Here is a 12,756-nt window from a genome sequence, read left to right on the forward strand (position 1 = left end):
CATTCCAATCCCCATATGTAGCTGCCAATCAGCTGGGCCTGTCTACTGCTCATATACATCAATTGTAGACGTCCCAATCTGTGGCAGATCTGGCCATCCAGCCACAAATACCAATATATGATAACCTGGAGAGTTGTAGATAGGACTACCACCCCCGACTTTCCTGGTCATTGGGTATCTGGTGTGATTTGGAAGGATGGCATTGGCTGGAGTTGGATGGACAGGATGGCTATGTTGACAATTGACGTGTATGAGACATCAGGCAAGTCTGACTGATTTGCAGCTCTGTGTTGGGATTGGATGGACAGGTCTGTTGTGGCGACACCCCCAATCTACAACATACCTGTCTTTCCAATCCCAGTGCAAATCTGCCAGGCCCACCTAATGGGCATACATGTCTATATCCCCACCTGCAGCAGATCTGGCCATCCAACCCTATACACCATCCAATGCCTTACTGCTGCAATCACACCTTCCCTCTTCCCCATTCCATATCACACCCGACATCTGATGACCTGGAAAGTCAGAGGTGCCCCCCCCCCCCCCATCTCCAACTTTCCCAGGCATCAGATATCTGGTGTGATTTGGAGTGTCCGATTATGAAAGGTGTGATTGCATGAGGATGGCATTATCTCGTATAAGGGGGTTGGATCTGCTGTAGATTGGGACTCCTACCATTGATGTCTAGACATGTCTGGTGCACATCCATCTGAGGTCAGTGAGGCTAGAGTTGTCTCATCGATGAGTTGGATTGCCAGGGGTTTGGAGTAGAAGTGTTTGACAAGTGTGTGTATATACTTTTTATTTCTTTATATTTATATATTGTCGGATTGCCAGATCTGTTGCAGATTAGGGTGCCAAGCACTGACGTGTAGAAGCATCGGACACGTCTGACTAAGGTGAACATACATCTGAGGACAGCATTGGATCATGTATTAGGGTTGGATGGCTTGATCTGTTGAAGAATTGGACGCCAACCCCTATTGGCCCATGCACACATGCATCTTTAGTGGACTCTTTTGGACACTTCTGCATGACAACTCTAATCCCACCACTGGCAACCCAATCCTATACACGAGAACTCATTGACCTCTTATGTATTTTCCAACACACCTGATGCTTTTAGGCATTCTAATTTTCAACAGATCTGGCCACCCAGCAACCAATGTATAGAAGCATCTGGTTAAGGTGAACGTACATCTGAGGTCTGCATGTGTATGGTCTGGATGGCCAGTCTGCTGCAGATCGGGGGAATGCCACCCCCCCCATACAGTTTATATGGAGAAGCATCAGATGAGTGCAGCTGAGTTGCAGCCATAAAGGGGGTCAGTGAGGGTTGGATGTCCAGAGCTGTTGCAGATCATGGTGCCTGCAGTTGATGCCTAGAAGTGTCAGATGTTTTTGGCTCGGGTGAACATACATGTGAGTCAGTAAGGACTACATTGGCTCATGTATGTAATTGAATTTCCAGATCTGTTTTGGATCAGGGGGTTTATAGTTGATGTGTAGGAGGTCACAAAGATTCATGTATATAATGGGTCAGTAAGGGTTGGATGACCAGATCTGTCGCAGGTTGGGATCTCTCCAGTTGACGTGTAGAAGTGTCAGACGTGTTTGTCCACAGTGGACAAACATACGAGATTAGAGCATTTTGCATGTAAAGGGCTGGATTGCCAGGCCTTTTTTGTATCATGGGGCTCACAGTCGACTTGTAGGAGCATCAGAGGAGTCAGCTAAGGCTTGCATATATATGTGTGTGTATGTATGTATATACATATTTTTTATATATATATCTATATCATTAAGGCTTAGATGGCCACTCTCTTGCAGATTGGGGTGCCTACAGCTGATGTATAGAAGTGTGAGATTAATTTGTTAAATTGTATGTATTGATCGGTCCAATGAGGGTTGGGTGGCCAGATATGCTGCAGACAAGGTGGGGTGTCAACAAGTGACCTATAGAAGCATCAGACATTGTCTGGCTAAGGTGACTATACATCGGAGGTCAGTCCATCTAAGGCAGTGTTTCTCAACTTCAGTCCTCAAGGTGCCCCAACAGGTCATGTTTACAGGATTTCCCTCAGATGAAACAGCTGTGGTAATTATTAAGGCAGTGAAACTGATCAAATCAGGTGTGCAAAATAATGGAAAGCCTGATTAAACATAAGGTGCCGCTATTGAGGGTTGGATGGCCAAATCTGTTGTAGATCAGGGTACCTACTATTGACATGTATAAGCATTGGACAAGTCAAGTAAAGTTGTTGCCATTGAGAATTAAATGGGCAGAGATTGGGATGCCTACACTTACACACCTGTCCAGACATACCTAGCTACAGGGCCATATGTACGGGGCAAATTCCTGAATGGTATAGAGCAGTTGGTTTTGGGTGGCTATCTGGCTCGTACTTTTTACTTTTATAACGCAGTACTTTTTGGAGCATTTCATTTAAACAAGGTGGATATTTTTGGCTGGTCACTGGCAGACCTGGACAGTGTATGGTAGATTTGTTGAGATGTAGTATGTTAGCTCAGGGGTCTCTAAACTTTCTAAACAAAGGGCCTGTTTACTGCCCTGTAGACCTTAGTGGGCCTGGACTGTGGCCCGTGGGAGTAGAAAGTGAAAAAATAATGTCCCCATCTTTGGTGTCAGTGGAGGAATAGTGCCTCCTCATTGGTGTGCCTCATTACCGGTGTCGGTGGAGGAATGGTGTACCAAGGGCAAGCAAAGGGCTGCAGTTTGGAGACCCCTGTGCTAGCCCATTCAGAGTGTGATCGGAATTATCATATAGTTTTATCTCTTCTTTGTTCTGAAATCATTTTACTGATAGTTCTTGTGTATGGAACCTGAATAGCGTCCTGTGACCGGGGGTGGATGTCATCAGTTGATCCTGTAGGCACACAATCTTTGGCATCCAAAGGGACCCCTATCTTCTGGGATCACCTTTTACCCAAAATATATTCCTATTTTACTGGTCCTTTCCCGGCTTAGACCATGTTTATGAGATGTCTGATAATGATGGGGTTAAGTGACTGTACTGGCCACATCTGCCTCTTTGCCTTGACCGCCTATAGTATATATTGCACCTAATGGAAATATAAATATGGCCTAACCTATCGGCTGATGAGCAGTCTAGGATGGGACGCTGTCCGTTGCCAGTCCAACCATGGCTTCCTAAATGGGATCAAAGACTCGATATGGTATGTTTAGTAGTGATGCGCTAGATAACTGTATGGTCCACAATGTTCCACAGAATTTAATTGTCCACCATGGGTGGTCAACAGGATGGTGGGGATTGTCATGGATTTCATCAGTGAATTATCATTTAGGAACCACCAAGCTCTTTCCTAGGTATTGTGGGTCTACAAGTCCAAACATGGGGAGGGGTTTCTGGTTTTCACCGCAGACAGGGGGAACAATGGGCTATTGATGGAAGATTTCCAACCCAGTCTTAATCCAAGACTTGGGGACCCGAGGGTGTCTGCATGGCTCAGTTGTCTGATCTTGCGGAATCATAAATGAGGATTACCTGAGGTCATTAGATGCCTTAAATGCTTGGCATGGTATGCAAAGACCTGGTCAGCCCTGCTTTTAATGATATACTATTATGTGTGCTTTGTATACCTCCTTCACTCTGTACTGTCCTCAACTGGCACTACTGGTGACAATACATAAACATGATTGCTCCACGGGGCTTGGCAATCCTGCGGACACGCACAGCAGTGATCTGGTGTATTTAGGTATCAGGGCTGCTTTATAGTCCCAGCTGGACTTAGCGGAGGAAAGATTTGTGCTGTAGGAGGACTGGGGACACAGCCACACATTTGCCCAGTGTCTCCCAGTGCACAGAAAAAGCCCCTGCAGTCTGGAATACTATACAAACATATTGTGGGAAGAGAGCCAGAGTTCCTCCCGGGAATTTCTTCGTCTGCTGCTGGCTATGTTTATCTGTGTGGGTGGATGGAGGTCTATGAACTACTAGGCAAATATATTTCTGTTGCTGTCTTTTTATTTAAAGAGCCGAGGGAGAGAGAAGATGCAGGCTGGGAAGGTAGGTGACAAACATCCATGAAACACGATGCTTCCTAGACTTAATTTATTCTGCCCTGCTAATGGCAGGACGCTAGACTATGTCAGGAAGACAGGAATTTGGCTTACATCTTCACATGCCAATGGGGATGCAGTGTCTGGATGAGAGATCGGGGGAGGGGATGAGACTTTTCTCTTCCTGGTTCCCCTAGAACTGCAAGTCCCAGCATGACTTGGCTGGAGGGGATGGTAGGGATTGTCATGGTTGTGGCACTATTGTCAGTATTGCCACATCAGTGAATTATCATCTAGGAAAGGGCATGGTGGTTTAGTTATTGTGGGTCTACACGTCAGTATAGGGGAGGGGGGACTCGTCTCATCCTTTTTCTTCTAGAACTGAAAGTCCCAGCATATCTTGACTAGAGGTTGTGGAAAAAGGATGGATGGTAGGTAGTGTTATGGTTGTAGCATTGCTGTGTCAGTGAATTATCGTCTAGGAAAGAGCTTGGTGGCTCCTAGTTATTGTGGGTCTACAAGCCCTAACATGGGGTAGGGAACTTGTCTCTTCCTGGTTCTTCTAGAACTGCACGTCCCAGCATATCTTGACTGGAGGAACGGAATAAAAAATGGATGTTGGGGATTGCCATGGTTGCAATACTACTGTGTCCGTAGTACCACATCAGTGAATTATCATCTAGTAAAGAGCTTGATGGCGCCTAGTTATTGTGGGACTACAAGTCCTAACATGGAGGGGAAGGGATGTGTCACTTCCTGGTTCTTCTAGAATGGCAGGTCCCAGCATGCCTTGACGGAAGGAACTAAATGGAAAAGGGATGCTGGGGTTTGCCATGGGTGTGGTACTATTGTGTCAGTAGTGTCATATGGTGAATTATCAAGGAAAAAGCTTGGTGGCTGCTAGTTATTGTGTGTCTGCAAGTCTTAGCATGGGACAGGGGAGACTTGTTTCTTCCTGGCTCTTCTAGAACTGAAAGTCCCAGCATGTTTTGACCAGAGGTTATGGAAAGGGATGGTAGGTATTGTCATGGTTGTGGTACTATTGTGTCTTTAGTGCCACATCAGTGAATTATCGTTTAGGAAAGAGCTTGGTGGCTCCTAGTTATTGAGTCTCTGCAAGCACTAACGTGGAGGGGAGGGGGCTTGTATCTACTTGGTTCTTCTACAACTGAAAGTCCTATCTTGACTAGAGGTTATGGAAAAGTGATGGGAGGGAATTGTCACTAATGTGGTGTTATTGTCAGTAGTGCCACAGTGAGTTATCGTCTAAATCAGTGCTCTCCAAACTGCGATGTGAACTTTTTGCTTGCCTTTTATTGGCCCTCGGGGCACTATTCCTCCAATTGGCACCAATGATGGAGAACCATTCCCCCTACTGACCCCATCAACGGGGCACTATTCTGCTCATTGATATCAACAATTCCACCTATTATAACCAATGATGTGCTGGGGCATTTTCTAATCTTACTGGCCACAGTCTGCCACCCCCCCCCCCCCCCCCCCCCCCCCCCCCCCCCCCACCCCCCCCCCCCCCCCCCCCGAACGACAGTAAACTGGCCCTTTGCTTAGAAAGTTTGGAGACCCCTGTTCTAAGTAAGAGTTGGTGGTTACTAGTTATAGTAGGTCTACAAGCCCTAGCATGTCCTTACCACTTGTTAAGATCTACAAACACACTATGGGGGAAATTTCCACTATTCTCAATTTGTCTTGAAAGCCATCAGTGTTTCAATGTTTAGATTAGAATTTGGGTTTTGTTGGAACTACTATTCTCAATGTGTCTTGAAGGCCATCAGTCTATCAAGTGTTTAGACTAGAACTTGGGTTGTGTTGGTGGGTCCTTGGTACTTTGTTTTTACAAGTTCAGATGTGAAAATAGTAAATAAATCAGAGGTCTAATTTTTGTTGAATTGCGTGGGTCCCAGTGTGGTCTGATGTGGAACAGGGAAACCAGCTCTTTGTTAGAATTCAGGTCATATGTACTTCTAGGACCACAACACAGCTGTGAAATTATTAAGTAGCAGATGTATAGAAAACGTAAAATATGGAGGCTGTGGTTTTCGTGACTTCTAAGGCTCCATTTCACTTGTGCGATTTCCATTGCGACTTTGCTGTAACTTTGGATGGGTGCGACTTTGCCTGGTGACTCTAGCACAACTGTCTCATTGATAAGATCAGTATTATACAGAATTTATATAGCACTAATTTTCACAGTGCTTTACAACATGAGGGCAGACAGTACAGATACAATTCAATACAGGAGGCATCAGAGGGCCCTGCTTGTTAGAGCGTACAATCTAGGAGGCGACTTTCCACTAAGTGCAGAGACTATTGCATTTTTAAGTCTTTGGACATTGTTAGTGGTTAGCACTTATCTTGCAGCTCTTGGGTCCCTAGTTTGAATCCTGATCAGGGCTCCATCTGCATGGAGTTTGCATGTTCTTCCTATGGGTTGTATTGGCTGCTCCAGTTTACTCCCACACTGCAAAGACATGCTGGTAGGTAATTGGCCCCAAGCATGGGCGTATGTATGATTGTGGATCTTGGGTTGTAAGCTCCTTGAGGGACTGATGCAAATGTACAATACATAATTGCTATATTAAAGTGTTACTAAACCCACAACCGTAAATTCAGTCTGTATATGCAGTAAAGCATGCTTGTTATACTCACTGTGGAACCTAAGACTACTTTCACACTGAGGCGTTTTTCAGGCGCTTAAGCACTTGCAGGACGTTACAAAGTCCTGAAAGCAGCATCTTTGGGGCGGTGCAGGAGCAGTGTACGCACCGCTCCTCTGCCGCCCCTGCCATTGAAATCAATGGCCACCGCTGCCAAAGTGCTTCAGCAGCGGCGCTTTGCCGGCGCTATTAACCCTTTATTTGGCCGGTAGCTGGGGTTAAAAGCTCTCCCGCTAGCGGCCAAAAAGCACCGCTATTACAGTTAATGTCCGAGGGTTGCTCTGCATTATGTCAAAAAGGCTGTTTGATCCTGTCATCTCTGATCCCTCCCTTCTTCCGCAGTCCCAAATCCATCTCCTTGGGGGAACTCTGCACATGCTCAGTTTGATGTGTATTGCTATTTTTTTTTTTTTTCAATGGGATCAAAAACCTTAAACGTTGTGTTTTTTTTCCTGCATTTTTTGATGTTGGAGTGTTTTTACAGCTGAAAAACTCCTCTCAGAACCCACTAGTTTTGTTTTTTGTTTTTTTTACAGCCAAAAACAGTTGATAACAGCCTATGTGTGCATGGAGTTTGACTGTAGAAAATAAAGTCTGAAGCCGAAAACAGCAGCTGTAAAAACGTCCCGTTTGCATGACGCCTAATTGAAAATGCTCATTATTGCTCTATTGGCAATCCTTAACTGGCCTGATTGTATGCTTGGGTCTGTTGTGTTTGTGCGACGGTGCACACTTTTTTGACCGCAATCTAAAGCTTTAATAGACCTACCCTGGTCTGTGTACTCCACTGTACAGAAAAATACATTGTTAGGCTTCAACGCCTGTAAACAAAATGCGGGTTACCGCATTTAGGAGCATCTGGAGCTTGAAATTCCTCCTAAACTCAGCTTCTAAACCCATTTTTTTTTTTTTTTTTTTTTTTGCGTTCCAAAAAAAGCCTCTAAACTCAACTGCCTAGAAACGACTGTATATGACCCTGAGTACATGTACTGATAAGTTAACATAGAGGAGAGTTCAGGGGCAGCTGAAAAAAAACAGCCAACTGCTCCTTAGGCCCCGTTCACACCTTAGCGTTTTGAAGCTACAAAACGCTGGAGGGGAAAAAAAAATCAATTATTCTCTATGGAGATGGTTCACATCTCCAATCCAAAACGCCTAAAGCCAGAAGCTCCAAAACGCCTGAAGCTCAAACAAGTTCTGGAACTTTTTTTTTTTTAGGCAGGTTTGGGCGTTTTTTCTGCTTTTTACAATGGTGATCTTTTGACCTGTACAAAATCGCGGCAAAAAATCTCGACTTTCTGCCTCAAAACGCTACGCTCAGGTGTGAATGGGGCCTAAATGTCCATTTAGCAGCAGCAGTGTACGTGAGGCCTTAGCTGGCACCAGACTCCGATAATTGGCAAGTGTACAACCCAGGCCTGCTGAAGACCTGATTACTTTGCAGATGTCGCCTTGCAGTCATATAGGGTTAAAGCAATGAATGTGTATGTATGGGGTGGGGGGAATGCTGAATGTCTGATATAGGCCCCCTATGCCATATCCTGCAGTGATGAGCACTAGGCATTTGCATATTAATTACTCCTGCGGTCATTGTGTGTGCTGAGCCCATCCTGGGTCTTCTGTGCTGGTGGGGGGTGTCGGAGGGGGTGCTCATTGCAGAGGTGATCATTGCTGTGGAGGGCTCTTTTTGTCATGCGGAATGGGCTGTGAACGTGACTTGCACTTTCCTGTTGATTTGAGCTCAGACATGCTGAGCGATAAGTGGCACAATAGACAGTGTGTCTGGGTCTCCTCACTGCTTCCTTTTGATGTGAACCCACCGCTAACTGCTCTGAAACCAGGCCATTCATTGATTTCAGATAAAGTTTTGGCTCACACTGTGCATTGTCAAGTTGAGAATGTACTTTACTGGAAGGTCACCAAACAGTTCATTTTTAGTATTTGCAGCCATGCACTTATTTTACGGCACTCCCTTCCCCAGTATTGTGGACTACAATGAAAATCTATAACCTTTTTTATATTTTCCTACAATGATGAAAGGAGAATGTTCTACTGGTGTTAGTATATCCAGACCTAAGAACAGAAATTAAACACATTGCAGTGCACCGGTCCTGCATCCGTTTTCATTTTCTTTCTTTATGGGCTTTTTCCCTCTATTTTCACCTGATAACCCTACAAGTAGGGCTATTTGTTAAACTGGTTGGCGCAGACTAGGCCATCTTGAGCTCGAAACGTAGCCGATGTCAGTAGTAGTCTGTCAAAATGCTAGTCCTATGTGGGAGAAAACTCCAATCTCTGACTTGTACCTATAGGTAAGCCTAAAACAAGGCTTGCCTATAGGTACTGTAAACATCTCCTAAACGTACGCCGTTTAGGAGATGTTCACTGTAAATGCAGCCAATGACGTCACCGGCGCATGCGCTCTGAAGGAACGGCCACCCAGGTTGTCATAAACCGTGGCTCCCCCGCACATGTGGGGGAGGGACGTCATTGCGGCTCCGGCCAGTCACCCAGAGGTTTACTGCCGCTTTTAAAGCCTAAAGTCGGCCATACACGGATTCAATTTTGTCCAGTTCAGCAGGGATCGTTCGCATTTTGATCCTTGTATGGGCACAACAACTGCCCTGTTGGCTTTTCCTCACTCGATCAGCGCTGCAGGCTACAGCCTGCAACACTAATTTGCCGTATTCTGACAGCAGGGAAGTCTCCCCTGCTGTGTGGAGGATTCCCTCATCCACATTAGTTTGTGGAATCGACTCAGTTTTGTTTCGGTTGAAGGAAGAAATGGACCAATTTATGGGCTGCCCAAAACCCAGTACACACGGGCCGAATGTTGGGCGATTATTGTCCGGTTCAATAGAAACTGGCTGTCATTCGGCCTGTGTGTACGGCAGCCGGTCCAAAAGAAGCCGGCTGTTCGAAGGGTCATGACTGAACAAGGTCTGCCAATCGGCTCTCGATCAGCGCTCTCAGCCAATGGCAGACCAGAGTGTTTGTGGGGGGGAGAAGGGGAGACGGACAGCATATCTGGACACCCAGAAGTGTTTTTTGAATATTTGTCAATGGTCAGTATATGTAAAACCTCACCTTGTAAAACAACATATTCTGTTTAAAATAGAAATGAATGGCACAACATTTTTGTGTGTGTATATGTGTGTAAAACACACACAAAATTGTGTGTGTATATGTGTGTAACACACACACACACACACACACACACACACACACACACACACACACACACACTTTTAGTTTTTTTCAGGTGTTTACGAAAACATATTCAAGCTATAGTTATAAAATGGATATGGGGGTCAAAGTGCACACTCTCAGGTTTAAGAGTCTGATCATTGGAGGTAAGCAGGCTGCTTTTCCAGCACAGCTAGAGAACTAACCATGCAGTCCTCACGCCTAGTGTGGGCAGTTTTTAATAGGAAAGCAGAGGGACTGGCAGGAACACCAGGGATTTCAAACAAATGAAGTAATACAAAGAGAAAAGGATACTTTCTCATATAAGTACATGGTACAGCAGGCTTATACCAGAAATATGAAATCCTCCTTATGAAGAGATCTGTGGTCAAAAAGACCCTAAATCTCTTTACCTTTTTTAAAAGCAAAAGATCATGATGTCGCTCTGGTCCTCCAAGGCCATAGTCGATCAAAGAGTGTTTTTACTCTTTGGTCATCTGTGGGAGCAGCCGGCTACACCATCAGATCGTTTCTCAGGCGAACCGGCAGAAACGACAAGCCCAAGAAACACTGGAGGGTGGGGGACGCCCCACGTCCCCTTCCGCCACTTCAGAAACCGTTCCAGCACCTCAGGATATCTTCAGCCATAATGCTTTGCACTCTCACTGCTCCACCTCGTCCAATCAGAATGCACTTTGCATTCATTTAGACAACGTAAAGCATTTCTGTATGGTCCCCGTGCTGAGCTTTGAATGTGTTCACTATGCATCAGGCCATCTGCTCAGCACGAGACCTGGAAGCAAGTGGAGATCCCTGTAGTAGCGGTGTCTACTACTTCATCGATTTCCAGCCTCCAGGGCTATCAGCCAGACATGGTATTTACATTGGTCCAGGCTGGACTAATGTAACTATGCTTAAAATATCCATACCTGGAATTCATTTGTTTTATCTGTTAAGCGATTGATGGCAACTGTAGATGCTTAAGGCCTCTTTGGCGCGGGTAATACAATCGGGTCCGTCCGTCTGTCAGTCTTTCAGGCAGACCTAATCAGAAGGGCCATGTATTCCTATAAACAGGCAGGTGTAAATGGGCTTGTATCCATTTTTATACCCATCTACCTCCGGATCTGATCCAATCCACACAAAAAAAACAAAAAAAAAACCTGGAAGGGAATCCATCCTCTTTCATTTAGACAGAACAGATTGGAGGGTAGCTGGAACGATCAGCTGAGTCTTTTACTCCCAACAGCCCATAGTCATGGACAAACTTTAGGTCATGACCCAGGAAGGAGTTCAGCCGGTCAACTCCTTCCTGTCATGACCTAAAGTCTGTCCAGGAAGTAAGGCAGAAGTAATGGAGAAGTGTTTATAAACAGCCATGAGGACAGTGAGGTAAGCGTGTGTAGAATAAATGGAAAACTGGTTCATAGGGGAGCTGGAATTTAGAAAAAAAAAAGTGAACTTGGCCTTTAAAGTGTAAGTTCACCTTTTCCCAACAAAAAGGTTAGCTTTCAGATCCAACACAGCTGGTGCAGTGGTCCAGGCATTTGAAAGCAGTGGTTTTCTTCCCAAACAGATCAGAGTAATCTGTTTACAAGCTGACATGTCTAAGTAAAAAAAGGGGAAGAAGATTGCAAATTCCACATCCAAGTAGTGCTGCCCTGGCTGCATGGGAAGTCAAAGCTAATCTTTCATGGAGGTAAATGCAGGGGGAGTTGGAGAGGGTGTATGGTGTTCTCCTTTTCATTTTCTGTGAAAAGGTGAACTTTACACTTTAAAATCTAGCACCACCTGTGTTGTGTTTTTTTTTGGCCCTAACAGGAGACCTTCTGGAAGAATCAACAAGGAAGTCTCCCTTTTTTATAATTGCCCATTGTGTACTGTTGCATACTATTTAGTTTGCGTTTTGGAATATTTCCCACTGTGATATATCAAGGTAATAATTGTCCTTAATGATCTGCTTTTGTGGCTTGGGGCACTGGAAGATCTCTCCCCCCCCCCCCTTTTTTTAACCTCAAGTTGGTCATAGATGTTGGTGAATGGTTTGGCATGTATATGTAATTCCAGCACCTTATGACAATTTCTGGCCCAGCTTCTGCTACATTTGCACTAGTGTTTGCGGAGATTGAGAAAGGACAGACACGTGGCTACTCATTCCAGATTTTATTAAATTTTTTTAACCTTTCCCGATTTCTTTGTGCTTCCAAGAAAAGTCCCTCTGTTGCATTGTAGTTTGCGACATAGACCTTATTTTACAACTGAGATTTAAAGCTGAAGTCCAGGTTTCCTGTCACTTTCCATAGTTTGGGCCAAGCTGGCCCAAATGAACCATTTCCATGAGTGATTTGGCCTCTGTGAGTGCCCGATCATTACTGTACTAACATTAGCTACATACAGTATGGCGGTGCAGTGTCCCTCAGCAGTATGGGAGACTTTGTCTGCTACCAGAACAAAATTGGGTCAGCCTGAATGCTTTGCAACCATTCAGGAGAAACCTTATATTTTATTGAATACAAGACTTTGGCTGAGGTGAGTTATGAAGTCATCCACCGCCTCTTCACCTCAGACAATCAGAGCAAACTTTGTATTCACTGATTAAAAATGCAAAGCTTCTTCTGAATGGCTGAAGTAGCATTGAGGCCGACTCGTTTTAGATCCATCAGCAGATGAGAAGTCGGCCCATACTGCTGCAGAACACAGGGCTATATACTGTATATAGCTGGTGATTGATGCTACTGCTGTGTTATGAATGTTACAGTGCACACAGCGGCCACTTAGTAATGTAATGGAAATGGTTTATTTGGTCCAGCTTGGCTAAAATGAACTATTCAACCGCTTGCCGACCCATCACAG

General features: G+C 45.0%; 1 protein-coding gene across 2 annotated transcripts in view; it reads left to right on the forward strand.

Annotated features, from left to right (window-relative positions):
* Window positions 1–3,820: 3,820 nt before the first annotated feature.
* ACVR1 (activin A receptor type 1) overlaps window positions 3,821–12,756 on the forward strand; it is a 145,231-nt gene continuing 136,295 nt past the window's right edge. Inside the window, exon 1 of one of the 2 annotated variants that reach the window (XM_073634122.1) lies at window positions 3,821–4,049. In XM_073634122.1, the coding sequence (XP_073490223.1) occupies window positions 4,035–4,049 (15 nt within the window). In that variant the 5' untranslated portion in view covers window positions 3,821–4,034. The remainder of the gene's footprint in view (window positions 4,050–12,756) is intronic. The other variant, XM_073634123.1, reaches the window with a different exon arrangement.

Source organism: Aquarana catesbeiana, linkage group LG06 (assembly GCF_042186555.1).
Source record: "Aquarana catesbeiana isolate 2022-GZ linkage group LG06, ASM4218655v1, whole genome shotgun sequence".
Lineage (NCBI taxonomy): Eukaryota > Metazoa > Chordata > Amphibia > Anura > Ranidae > Aquarana > Aquarana catesbeiana.